Genomic DNA, 12,618 nt, shown 5'->3' with positions numbered 1-12,618 from the left:
GGTTTGCCTTAAGTGTCCAATAAATGGTCTGTCTATACAACTGTCTTTAACTGAGTCATACTGATGTATTATTCACTTTGTATTCATATCTTTAAATTCATCAATGTGTTTGTTTAAAAAAACATTTGCTTTCAAGAGTAATTTTTTGCCAAAAAAAAAAAAAAAAACTATCAAAATGTTATTTTCAGTTTTACTTAAGGCTGGGTGATAAAACGATAAAGATATCTATTGCAAAACAAGATTTCTTCAATTGACATTTTAGACCCATTCAAGCCAATTTTGACGAGAAAAGCCAGTGATAAAAGCTGGACAAGTTACAGCCACTTCAGGCTAGGTTGACGTACATGGCACAGACTGCAATAACAGCCTAAGTCTGTGAAATTCAGTAGTATGTGGCATACAGTGCAAACTGTACCGCCAGGTATACCAGGTATATTTCTGCAAGGACAGGTAATACCATCAATCCTTTAGAGCACACAAAAAAACAAGACTTTACAGACCCAAGTGAGTACTGGTGCTTCCCATTAAACAACAACACAACAACCTCCCTGATTGTGTATAATTAAGTAGCAGACGAAGGTTTAAGTTAATGTTTAGCTGACAATTGACGTTATGATCATTGTTTTAGTGTTTATGTATCTTCATAAATGACAACAAATTACTAATGACCAGACCGAATTCAACAGTTCAAGATCAATAAGTCAAAATAGTGAAATCAATTTTGTGTGACGTGAATAATTATCTATATTTTACTCAGAATTCATTAACACTATTGACATCTCATTACAAACTGAAATGTGCATAAGATAGATAGATAGATAGATAGATAGACAGACAGACAGACAGACAGACAGACAGACAGACAGACAGACAGACAGACAGACAGACAGACAGATAGATAGATAGATAGATAGATAGATAGATAGATAGATAGATAGATAGACAGATAGATAGATAGATAGATAGATAGATAGATAGATAGATAGATAGATAGATAGATAGATAGATAGATACTTTATTGATCCCCAAGGGGAAATTTTGGTGTTGCAGCAGCCATTACACACAAAAACATTTGAACATTGAGTAACATAATCTACACAACAATACACGAGACACAGTACAAGAATAACACACAGAATAGACAGTAATGACAACTAAACACACTGTAGGACTTGAATGTAAAGTGACTTAGTTACACATTGTTAAACCATCAGCGTGGACACTGACTCTCTGTCAGGGAGTCATAAGTTATTTTTACTATAATTAAAACACTGCAGAGGGACACTCCACCAACACCTATTCATTCTATGTGTAATCTGTGTTTTCCAGAATGTCATTAAGTCCTCTGAAGTTTTACTTCCAGCTTTCCAGAATTATTTCCTTGGAGTTAATTAAACACCTGTAGCCATCTCTCAGTAATATAATCTATACAAACATCTCCAAAATAACAGCTTCTGTGCACGTTGATGTAGTAATAATGTCATTAACTATTCATGATTAACAAGTGTCCCTGCCACAAAGTCAGAAGTTGCTAGAATGCAACAGTAATTTACATTGTGTAACCTACTACAGGCCATCTTCACCCTCATTTTAGTTCTTCTGTTTAACTGTTATTTTTTAATTGACTACTATCAGCTTATGATAAATGCTCTTCAATGCACCACCATCATATGACAAACATTAATCTTGTTCTATCATCCCTAAATCACCATTAGTTGGAGACAGCCAATCTGAGCTGCTGTTTGACATTGTAAGCAGCAAACTGTAATGTAATGTACAGCACTAGAGTGAAGGAAAATAGCCATCTAGATAATTGATCATTGATAACTTTTTTCTCTCAGACAAATAGAATATAACAAGTATATTCTATTTTGGGAAACCCTGTCTCATCAGAGTAAAGCAACACTTTCTCATGAAATGTTAACAGTCAGGCCTTTACAACCCCTTCCTTCACTGCAGATAATAACAGACCTACATTTTCCAATGTTGCATTAAGAAATGTTCTTTATGAACAATTCTGTCACAAGATTTGGGTCAAAGTGGTAAAGTATGATCTGTCTTTCCTTAAAATATTGTAACCTTCAGCTAAACCAGGTTAAAGTTTTGATACTTTTTAATTCAGAAAATAATTTGTCATCAGGGTAACGCAGATTTTAGATATCAAAATAATATATTATATTAAAGATGTGTGTTTGGACCATGCTCAGGTCTTCTGGCTCCTGAAAACAACATTAAAGCTACAGTACAGAGGGGTTTGAAACACACATTCACTAAAGGTTTTTTTTTCTTTAAGGTGTCATTTTTTATCCTTTCTGCTTGCTGAATTCTTGTATGATTTCTCATTGTTATCCATTAATACAATTAGCATTAAAACGTGTGGTTAAAGTGCTAAGAATAATATAAGCTGTGGTTCTCTTTTCTGTGTCATATTAAGTAAGACAGATTTTTCACCTGCTTTTCATTTCCCCTGGAATGGGTCTGCCACATATCTGACTTCAAACTGTTTTCTTTGTCTCTTTGTTTTGAAAGCAGATAAGCAGCATAATAAATATAAATCACAGAATTAATTGAAAAACTGTACACCATTTACAAATTAAAACCTAATTAAATAAAGATTGATTTTAAAACAGCTTAGAAAATGTCTAGCCATAATATATGATATAATATCTATTGCTACTCTCTGCAGGATCAGAACACCATTGGTTAAAAAGAGGGAGGGTTATCTTCTCGTTCACAGCCCAAATGAGAGTTTGTATCAATTGTTTCCTCGGGGTAGAACACTTCAACTAAGGCTGTACATTACTCACTTTACTTTGGAAGTATTCAAGAAACAGTGCACTCACAAGAAGTTTATACAGTGAGTTATTTTCTGTTTATCTCTTTCTGTTACTAGACAGTTTGAAACCGTTTGTTTAAATGTACTTGAGTACTACTTGAGAAATGGAGTAAGACAAGAAGGCCATCAGCTGAAATATGAATTTTACTGAGAACCACTGAGTGAATGTTATTACTGTAAATGTTATACTATTTCTGTTTCAGCCCATAACTAAGAAATGTAGTGATTATATTTCATTCCCATTTTAGAACTGAGAAGATGATGCTGTTATTTTTAGTCTTCACACTCTGCCTGATGGCTCCTTTTGGCCACAATCAACTCCAAGGTCTTCCTGGTCCCAAAGGAGATCCTGGGTTACAAGGTCTTCCTGGTCCCAAAGGAAATCCTGGGTTACCAGGTATTCCTGGTTCCAAAGGAGAACCCGGAATACCGGGTTTTCCTGGTCCAGAAGGTTGGTGTTAACATCACAGTTTTTAGCCTGTCCAGCACTTTGCTTAATATTGTGAAATGTTATTGTTAGGGCACAAACAAGAATTTATCAAAAATATTGAAGACAGAACCTAACCAATGAATTGTTTAGTCTATTGAAAGTTTAAAACTGAAGTAAATTACACACATTTTACAGAGGCCATGTTGATGTTATGTATGTAGTTTACAGTACAGTTGACCCCCTGGGAAGTTACAGTCCTAGAGTACTCAACAATTGTGAAAAAACAAAAAATTTGGATGTGGAATAAATTATGCCCATAAATACCTATTTTCATAGTTTAAATCATAAACATGCTCACAAATATTCTTCCAGAGCACTCAGGAAAACACTAGCACTAGGAAATGTTGCCACACTACAGTACTAAACATTTATGCTATATATTTTTGCTGGTTGTTGAAATTTTGCCCTGAACAGTGGCTTTGCAGGGATCGTCTGTACTGTCATATGACATGTTTACATGCACTGAAGACACAGTACTTCTTTTTACAGCACAAACTTTCAGAATTAAGAAATAAATGGTGAAATGTGACTTATTTTGATAATTCCTTCTGACTTAATAAATACTCCCCTCTAGTGCCATGTTTAGGTTTGAACTAAATGTTCGTGTCTCGGTGCTTTTTACTCATGTACAAATTCCTTTTTCTTGTCGCTAGTGTGACTTTGACATATTAATATGGGTTTATTAACTTAACTAAATGCTGCTCAGGTATTTTTGGACGTCGTGGAGCTGTTGGACCTCGTGGACCACCTGGACAAGTTCTAATGTGTAAAGGAGGTGAATATATTTAGATGATAAACATACATCACTGAAACTGTAACTGTGTATGTCATTTACAAATTACAACTTATATTGTAGAAATTAATGTAACTTTTATGGTGCATGGGGAGATCTGACACTACTTCTGACACTATTTTCTAGACAAACCTAACCTAACCTGAACAAGAGATGAACACTTTAGTAATGCTTTTGCTTTTTTGCTCTATCTGATGTAATTTTATTCATTAGACTTGGAAAGAGTGAGAAAAGTTGTTAAAACTCTTCTCGTTACTTTTATACTCTCATATGCACATGATTAAGAAGGGAAGTGAAAAGCGGATAACAAAAAAAAAAAAAAAAAAAACAAACAAAAAAAAACTGAAGCTGAAAATGTATGGGGTATTCTGATTTATTGTAGCTTTGGATCCCACAGGTTCAATTAGTCGGGACCTGGATACCTTAAAGGTGACCATCGCTAAATTAGAGCTTGGTAAGCAAGTGTTTCTTTTAACGTCAATATTTGTGTTCTGTTCTTAAAGCCGTCCTTCGCCAAAAATCAATTGCAAGTCTAATACTGACACTACCACGGTATATGAAGCTAATATTCTGTTTACTTTCTTCAGTGGTACATCGGTTTCAGAATTACTATTTTAATTACAGTTTTTTTTTTTTTTTTTTTTTTTTACAGTTTTACCAATTGTATTTTGGCGTACCACCATATTCATTCAATTCCTTTGAATTTCTCTGGGAGTGTCTTGTTGATATACACAGTCATTTTATGGGTACCAGCAGGGTGTTCAAATACACTAAATAGAAACAACTTATATATAGCACAATTTAAATTTATGAGGACAATGAAATTTATCAATTTAAGAATGAAGGTCCAAGAAAATCTGTGGTTTAAGAACGTGTTTTGAATTCAGTGTACATTTTTTCAGATGACTTCTCTAAACGACCAAGTTAATTATTAAGATATTGATGAATTAAGCCTAATGATATTTTATTTTCAGAGGAAGGAATACGCTCTACAACAACAGAGTTCTGGGATTATGGAAAACAAATGTGTTTCAAATGTGTTTCTGATTTTCTAAATGTTTTTTTTTTTTTTTCAGCTATAAGCTACGACTTTGTCAGGAGGGTTGGTCAGAGATATTTTGTGTCCTACAAGAAAGAAGGCAGTTTCTCAAAGGCTGTCGAGTTTTGCTCCCAACAAGGCCTAGAGCTGGCTTTGCCACAGAACGAAGACGAGAACAGTGCATTGACTCAAGTGTTTGATAAAGATATCAAAAAGGCCTGGATTAATGTCCACAATAATAAAGCAGAGGGGAATTTTCAGGTTGACATGAAAAACAAACCACTGAGCTTTACCAAATGGGCAGAAGGGCAGCCAGACACATCCATCCAGAATACAGGCTGCACCTTGCTATTAGAAAATGGCATGTGGAAGGTGACACAAGAATGTTCTGTGAATGCGTGTATCGTTTGTCAGATATAGAACGGTGCCAAGTGTCCTAAACCTGATGTTGGGATAAAGATTGTATAACTGTCTTTAACTGAGTCATACTTACAAACTCATGCATTATTCACTTTGTATTCATCAGTGTGTGTGTGTAGTTTTGCTCGACATATTTTTCTAAGACATATTTGCTTTCAAGAGTACTGTTTCCCTAAAAAACTATCAATATGTTATGTTCAATTTCACTTAAGGCTGGGTGATAAAACAATAAAGATATTTATTGCAAAACAAGGTTTCTTCAATAGAACTTTTAGGCACATACCATCCATATTTTGACAAGAAAAAGCCAATAATGAAAGCTGGACAAGTTACAGCCACTTCAGGTTAGGTTGTCCTGCACGGCACAGACTGCAGTATCAGCCTGAGTCTGAGAAATTCAGTAGTATGAAGATACTCTGGATAATTGAAGTCCAACAAAGAATTTCAATTCAATTGAATTCAGTTTTATTTGTATAGCACCAATTCACAACAGAAGTTATCTCTTCACATCTATGAGCTAGTGAATTATTAAAGCATATTATTGATCTTGATCTATTTACATTTTTCTGTTTATTAGTAATTTGTCATCATTTGAAGAGAGAGAGAAAAAACAAAACAAAACAAAACAATGATCATTACAAAAATTTAATTTGTCTGCTAAAATTCAACTTAAACCTCTAATCTGCTACTTCATCATACACTTACACATTTTTCTGCATGTTCAAATGAATAAGGGCCTCTTCTGGACAAATAGTGGTCACAGATTGAAAAAAGCTATTGGCATTTGGGTCTCCAATTGTTGCTAGCCAATTAGAGAAGTTGTTTCCTTTTTCGATAGCACTTTGCTTTGATGTTGTTTCTTCCTGACTTAGATTTTGTTTGCTTGCCTTGTTCCTCACTTGTAAGTCGCTTTGGATAAAAGCGTCTGCTAAATGACTAAATGTAAATGTAAATGTAAAATGTTTCCATATCTGATCCATGTAACAAGGTCCTGTCATTTGTTAATGCAAATTACACAGTTGTCACATTTGACAGCAAAGTGCTTACCTTAACCTTGCTCAAAAACCTCTATGTTTTCATTGGTGCATCAAAGTTCTATCTTTTACGAAGAAAAAGCACTTTGGTGTCAAATGTGACGATTGTGTGATGACAAGCCGCTATGATGCTGAACAGTTACTGTACTTCTGTTCAACACATACAGTAAAATGTTCGAATAACTCACAAACTATTAATCTAACAATCTTTTTGTTTGTGTGTGTATTCAATAAACACACAAGTTAAATATGTGACTTTGAGAGTTTTAGAGGTGTTGGTAGGTATATATTTTAGTGTTGAAGTAACCATCAATCAATGCCATAAGGTGGCGCTAATCAATCACTCCTCATGCACTTGCAGCACTCATGGACAACCACTGTACAAGCTGAGTTCAGCCAACTATGTAGAGTACTTATGAAATACTGATAATGAAAAATGTAATATTGAACAACGTACTTAACCACTAATGTGACCTATGCTTTCCACAATATTTCATTTGAAACATTTGGTAACTTCCATTATTCCCATCTAACAATACTTAACATTATCAAGACTAAGTAATAGGTATTAAACAAAAATGCTGTACAACTTTTAGGCATCACAGAAGAACAAATACTATATGAGACCAAATGTGCTTTATTTACAGTGGATCAGATGATAGCTTTAATCTTTGCTGTGGCTTGGTCTTGTATGTCCATGGCACAATTGATGATGTTAAAGACTTTAATGAAGCAAATTCCTATATCCTGATGGTATTTTGATGCCAGATGTTATGTGCATGTCAGATTTCTTCTTGGCAAGAATTTGAGGGAACATATAATTTATTATTAATTAAAAAATTGTGTCCTTGAAACATGTCTGATTTGGTTACAGATAAATTGTGTTTGCACCAGGAGGAGTTTTTTTTTTCATAGGTTTTTGCAGTATTTTCACTGTACAGATGACTTACAGGCTAATATTAAGAACAGGAAATCACCTGACTATTTTTTTTACTTTTGGTTGATCTTCCTCATAATGCTTTTCTAAAAGTATTCACATCTTTAAATTATGTTTCTCTAGTCTGGTGTTGTGCGTCTAAGCCACTTCTTCATAAAAAATATAGGCCATAGATTAAACAGACTTTCTTCACACAGTACAATATCTAAAAATCACTCGTTCTCCACATTTTAGAACAATTTTGACAAAAGATCATTTGCATGGCTATGAGAAGCCTATATAGTCAAATCACAAAACTTTCCTGTACAACCTTCCTGACTTGGTTCTACATTTGAGTGTGCAGTGTATAGTGGGACTCACCATTAACACATACTCATTCTGATAACAGATAAAATAACACATAAAAGCAGCCATGATATAATTAACCAAGATATTAAATAAATACATACATAAATGCTACATTGTGACATCACGGGGCGAAATATCTTAAAGCAAATAAGAGACACTGGCCATGCACACTTATTTTTAAAAACAACCTAACTAGTTCAGCAGTAAGTTCAGCATACTACAGTACCAGCTAACTAGACAATGGGGTACTATCTTTGAGTGATGCTGCTTCCAAATATAACTATTAATTTCCCAACACTTGTCTTGGTACACAGAACTTCCTGAGTTCTTGTTTTTCTGCACACGTTTTCATAGATAAGAGAAGCAGATCTGCATTTTGAGGTTCAGCCGAGTCATTGCATAAAATTAAAAGTCTGAGTTAAAACTTCTTCTCCATTTCACACCTTTCTCCACTCCAAACTTGGTTGAGACGACAGCTATGAATTCTCCACAACTCCCCGCCGAGTCCGTGCCATTGCAGATGGAGAGGTATGATCGGGCTCCTGCACAGCCTGGAGGACCAACAATGACTCAGTATACTGTTGTGAACGTCAACACGGAGCCACCAAAGGACCACATCATCTGGTCCCTCTGCTGTTTCGTCTACTCAAACCCTTTCTGCCTTGGACTGGCAGCACTTATCTTTTCTATCAAGGCAAGTTAAGAATTGCTGGGTTGCTGGTCAGTTAAATCATTTAAGTACCAATCTGCTTTTATCCCTACATTCTAAAAATAATAAAATAATTGATTAAATTTAATAAAAACAAACAAATGTATTTCAGCAATATTAACTATTAGAAAAGTGTTTCATACTTTATTAGATGACTGACAGGACTAATAATTGGCATGTCAGTTGGTCCAAGTTCAGCTTTTGCTCCACTGTTTTCCCAGTGCTTTGGGATCCCGTCTCTGAACACATATATATAGTATTTCTCAGTTAAGAATTTGTGTAAATTTGGATTAAAAAAGAACAAAATCTATAGAAGCAATAAGAACTACTAGCAAAACAGCATTTATTTAACAACACAAAGTTCAGATTTTGCTGATATTTTCAAAATCATCTTTTAGTTGTGTACTAAATGCTAGATTTCTATATTGATATAACTGAATAGAAATACAAAAAACAAAAATGTCTAAGATATTTTGGGTTAAAATTGTGAGATGTTCACTTGTCTTTCCAGTCCAGAGACCGGAAGACGGCTGGAGACCTGGAGGGTGCCCGACACTACGGCTCCACAGCACTCCATCTTAATATCGCGGCAACAATTGTGTTTTCCATCGTGGTTACTATAACGATTATTACAGTTACTGTTGTGTCTGTTACCGCCTACAATGAGATATACAGATATAGACACCACCATGGCTACAGGGGGTAAATGTAAACTAACATTGAAGTTGCCTGCTGCTTTGCGTGGTGATACTTGTTCTTCTCTGCTTTTTGCTCTTGGCATCATTTTACCTCATCAACAAGTGAAATATATAATATTAATGTTATAAAAGTCCTATAGGGCTCACCTATGTTCTCTTCACTGCTGTCTGACATCAAACCAATTAAATTCACATCACCTATGTTACCAGTGTCTTTGTAATTTCCATTTGGTGAAAAATTTATTCAATTATTCAATCTAATATTCATTTTTGTTATTCTTCTTCTGAAACCATTTCTTGAAATTTTGTGCTTATGGCTTTTGGCAATCATTTCTACAACTACAGTGTTACATGTTCACTGAGTTACCACACACTGTATAGAACTTTGTTTGAGAAAATAAAATCAATAAATCAAATGCCAATCCTACATTAGTTTTTCTTTTAAAACTGGTCTTAAGGGACACTACTGTTTTTAGAAACTTACTTTGGGCCTTCCAGTGGTCCAGTGGCTACTGTGTCATCAAAATGCTGGAGATTACATTTCTGACCAAGGGACTTGAATGTGATAAACCTCTTTCTCCTTTCTCACATTTCCTGTCTTTCCACATTGACCTTTACTATGAGATAGAGGCAAAATGGTGGAAAAGAACAGACGTTCTAACCCTGAAAGTAACGTCAAAGGAAGTTAACACTAAGTGAGACATTTAAGTCCCCCCACAAGACCACATCATCTGGTCCATCTGCCGGATTGTCGACATCAACCCCTGCTTCCTTGGACTGGCTGCTCTCATCCACTCCTATGATTTTCAACTATCATGTTTTGCTCTTTGCCTTCTTTAACAGAAGGAAGAGAGAATTCTATTTTCAACTTTATCTTTCAACATACCAGAACATGTGAATGCTTTAGTGGCAAATTTGTCAGGCTATAAAATTGCACCTAAAACACGTTTTCTGTCTCATTAATCTTGCACTTGTGTCAGCAGCAGATTAGTTGAGCTTTCTTTGGTAAATCCTGACACACTTGCAAAGTCATAAAATGCTTTTAAGCAAGACTTGGTTACTTTTTCTAGTTTTCTAAATATGTGATATGAAGATCTAAGCCGAGAAAAAAAAGCAATAGCTTGAAACTGGAGGCTGTGCAACTTTGTTCCTAAAAACACAAAAGCATAAATGAAGGTGATAAAACTTATTTTAGATGAATTTAACCTTAAAATAATAAACTTAACAAAAACTAAACCTGACCTAAAGTGTGTTTTTCTATCATTTTATGTTACCAGGATGGTAACATTTCAGGTGAGGCTTCAACTGCTCTCACTACACACCATGACATCCATTACAAACTGAAATGTGTCAAAGTCATTTTGACTATAATTAAAATAGTGCAGAGTATAAAGGGACACTCAACTAACACCTACTTATTCCATGTGTAATCCGTTTTTTCCACTGAAGTTTTGCTTCCAGCTGTTTGTAGAATTATTTCCTTGGAGTTGATTAAATACCTGTAGCCATCTCTCAGTAAAATGATCCATATAAACATCTCCAAAATAAGAGCTTTTGTATACGTTAATGCAGGTGCTACAAAAGTAATAATGTCATTAACTGTTCATGATTATCAATTGTCCCTGGCACAAAGTCAGAAGTGGTTAGAATGCAGAACTTTCAGAACTTGAAAGTTAACAGTGTCAGGCCTTTACAACCAGAGACTTCTCATCAGATTACTGCAGATGATGAAAGACCTCCATTTTGCAATGTTGCATTAAGAAATGTTCTTTTTGAACAATTCTGTCACATGATTTGGCACAAATTTGTAAAGTATCACCCGTCTTTGCCTGAAAAAATGTAACCTTCACCTATACCAGGTTTACATGTTTACATTTTCATCTTTTGAATTTCAGAAAATAATTTGTCATCAGGGTAACACAGGTTCGAGATATCAAAATGTTATGTTACAAAATAGGAATTTGAAAGATATGTGTATGGACCAGGCTCAGAAGGGCTCCTGAAAACAACATCAAAGCTACAGTACAGGGGTGTTCGAAACAGACATATTCCCTAAAGGGTATTTCCTTTTCCTTCAGGTGTCATTTTTCTCTTCTGCTATTTATGATTCATTTCTAGGCACAACTCTCCTGTCAACTAAATTCCACCAGAGGCCAGCAGAACAAAATAATATACTATGGTTGCAAATAACTGGCACCAAACTGATAGAGACAGCAGACTGGTCTGTAGTAAGAGCAGTAGCCTGTAGAGTTATTTTCTTAGCTCATTAAGTAACACTGTAATAGCATTTTCTCTTTTCAATCTTCAATCAATCTTTTAAGGGATGGCAGCCTCTAATCATTGAATTCACAGAATTAACTGAAAAACTGTATACCATTTACACATTAAAACTTAGAATGTAAAAACGGTAACTAAGCATGGGGAAATTTGACACTACTTGCTAGACAAAAGCGTAAACACGTGCACACGCCCTTTTTACAGAGGTTGACATGATTTAGATCGGGCTCACAGAAAGACACTGCAGAATAGTCCAACTGTATTATATAGTGGATTTAAAGTGTTGAAAATAAAAACATATAGAAAGCAAACCTACCAGTGATTAACTAAGATTTAAGATTTATGTTAAAACGGCTTAGAACATGTCTGGCCATAGCGATACTGCCTGCAGCATCAGAACACCGTTGGTTAAAAAGAGGGAGGGTTATCTTCTTGTTTACAGCCCAAATGAGAGTTCACATCTGTTGTTTACTCTGGGTAGAACACTTCATCTGAGGCTGTAAATTAGTCCATTTACGTTGGAAGTACTGAAGAAACTGTGCACCCACAAGAAGTCTATATAGTGAGTTATTTTCTGTTTATCCCTTTGTGTTACTAGACTGTTTAAATGTGCTTGTGTACAATGTGATTTAGTTTTTTTAACAAGCTGGGAACTACTTGAGAAATGTAGTAAGACAAGAATCCCATCAGCTTGAATATGAATGTTACTGTGAACGACTGAGTGAATGTTATTAGCTGGACTATTTCTACTTCAGCCCAAAACTAAAAGATGTAGTAATTATATTTCATTCACATTTTAGAGCTGAGAAGATGATGGTGTTACTTTTTTGTTTCTGCCTGATGGCTCCTATTAACCACAATCAGATTCAAGGTCCCAGAGGAGAACGTGGCTTTCCAGGTCCTCCTGGAACTGTTTAGTCTATTAAATGTTTAAATGTGAATGGCATTCATGTTCACTAAATAATGCCCATAAATACCTAATTTCATTAGGTATTTCATTGTGACACCAACAGAACAACAACAGACCTGATATTGTT

The 12,618-nt window shown here is 35.0% G+C and overlaps 2 protein-coding genes across 2 annotated transcripts; both read left to right on the top strand.

Moving 5' to 3' along the window:
• Nucleotides 1–3,094: 3,094 nt before the first annotated feature.
• Nucleotides 3,095–5,578, top strand: LOC113166108 (mannose-binding protein C-like). The gene is made up of 3 exons (XM_026366070.1): nt 3,095–3,293; nt 4,517–4,573; nt 5,196–5,578. The coding sequence occupies exons 1-3, from the start codon at nt 3,095–3,097 to the stop codon at nt 5,576–5,578; spliced, it is 639 nt and encodes a 212-aa protein (XP_026221855.1).
• Nucleotides 5,579–8,327: 2,749 nt separating this feature from the next.
• Nucleotides 8,328–9,743, top strand: LOC113166110 (dispanin subfamily A member 2b-like). Its single transcript, XM_026366072.2, has 2 exons — nt 8,328–8,591; nt 9,118–9,743. The coding sequence occupies exons 1-2, from the start codon at nt 8,376–8,378 to the stop codon at nt 9,310–9,312; spliced, it is 411 nt and encodes a 136-aa protein (XP_026221857.1). The 5' UTR covers nt 8,328–8,375; the 3' UTR covers nt 9,313–9,743.
• Nucleotides 9,744–12,618: the final 2,875 nt, after the last annotated feature.

The sequence above is a fragment of the Anabas testudineus genome, chromosome 6 (assembly GCF_900324465.2).
Source record: "Anabas testudineus chromosome 6, fAnaTes1.2, whole genome shotgun sequence".
Lineage (NCBI taxonomy): Eukaryota > Metazoa > Chordata > Actinopteri > Anabantiformes > Anabantidae > Anabas > Anabas testudineus.
This window is presented reverse-complemented; position numbering and strand designations above follow the sequence as displayed.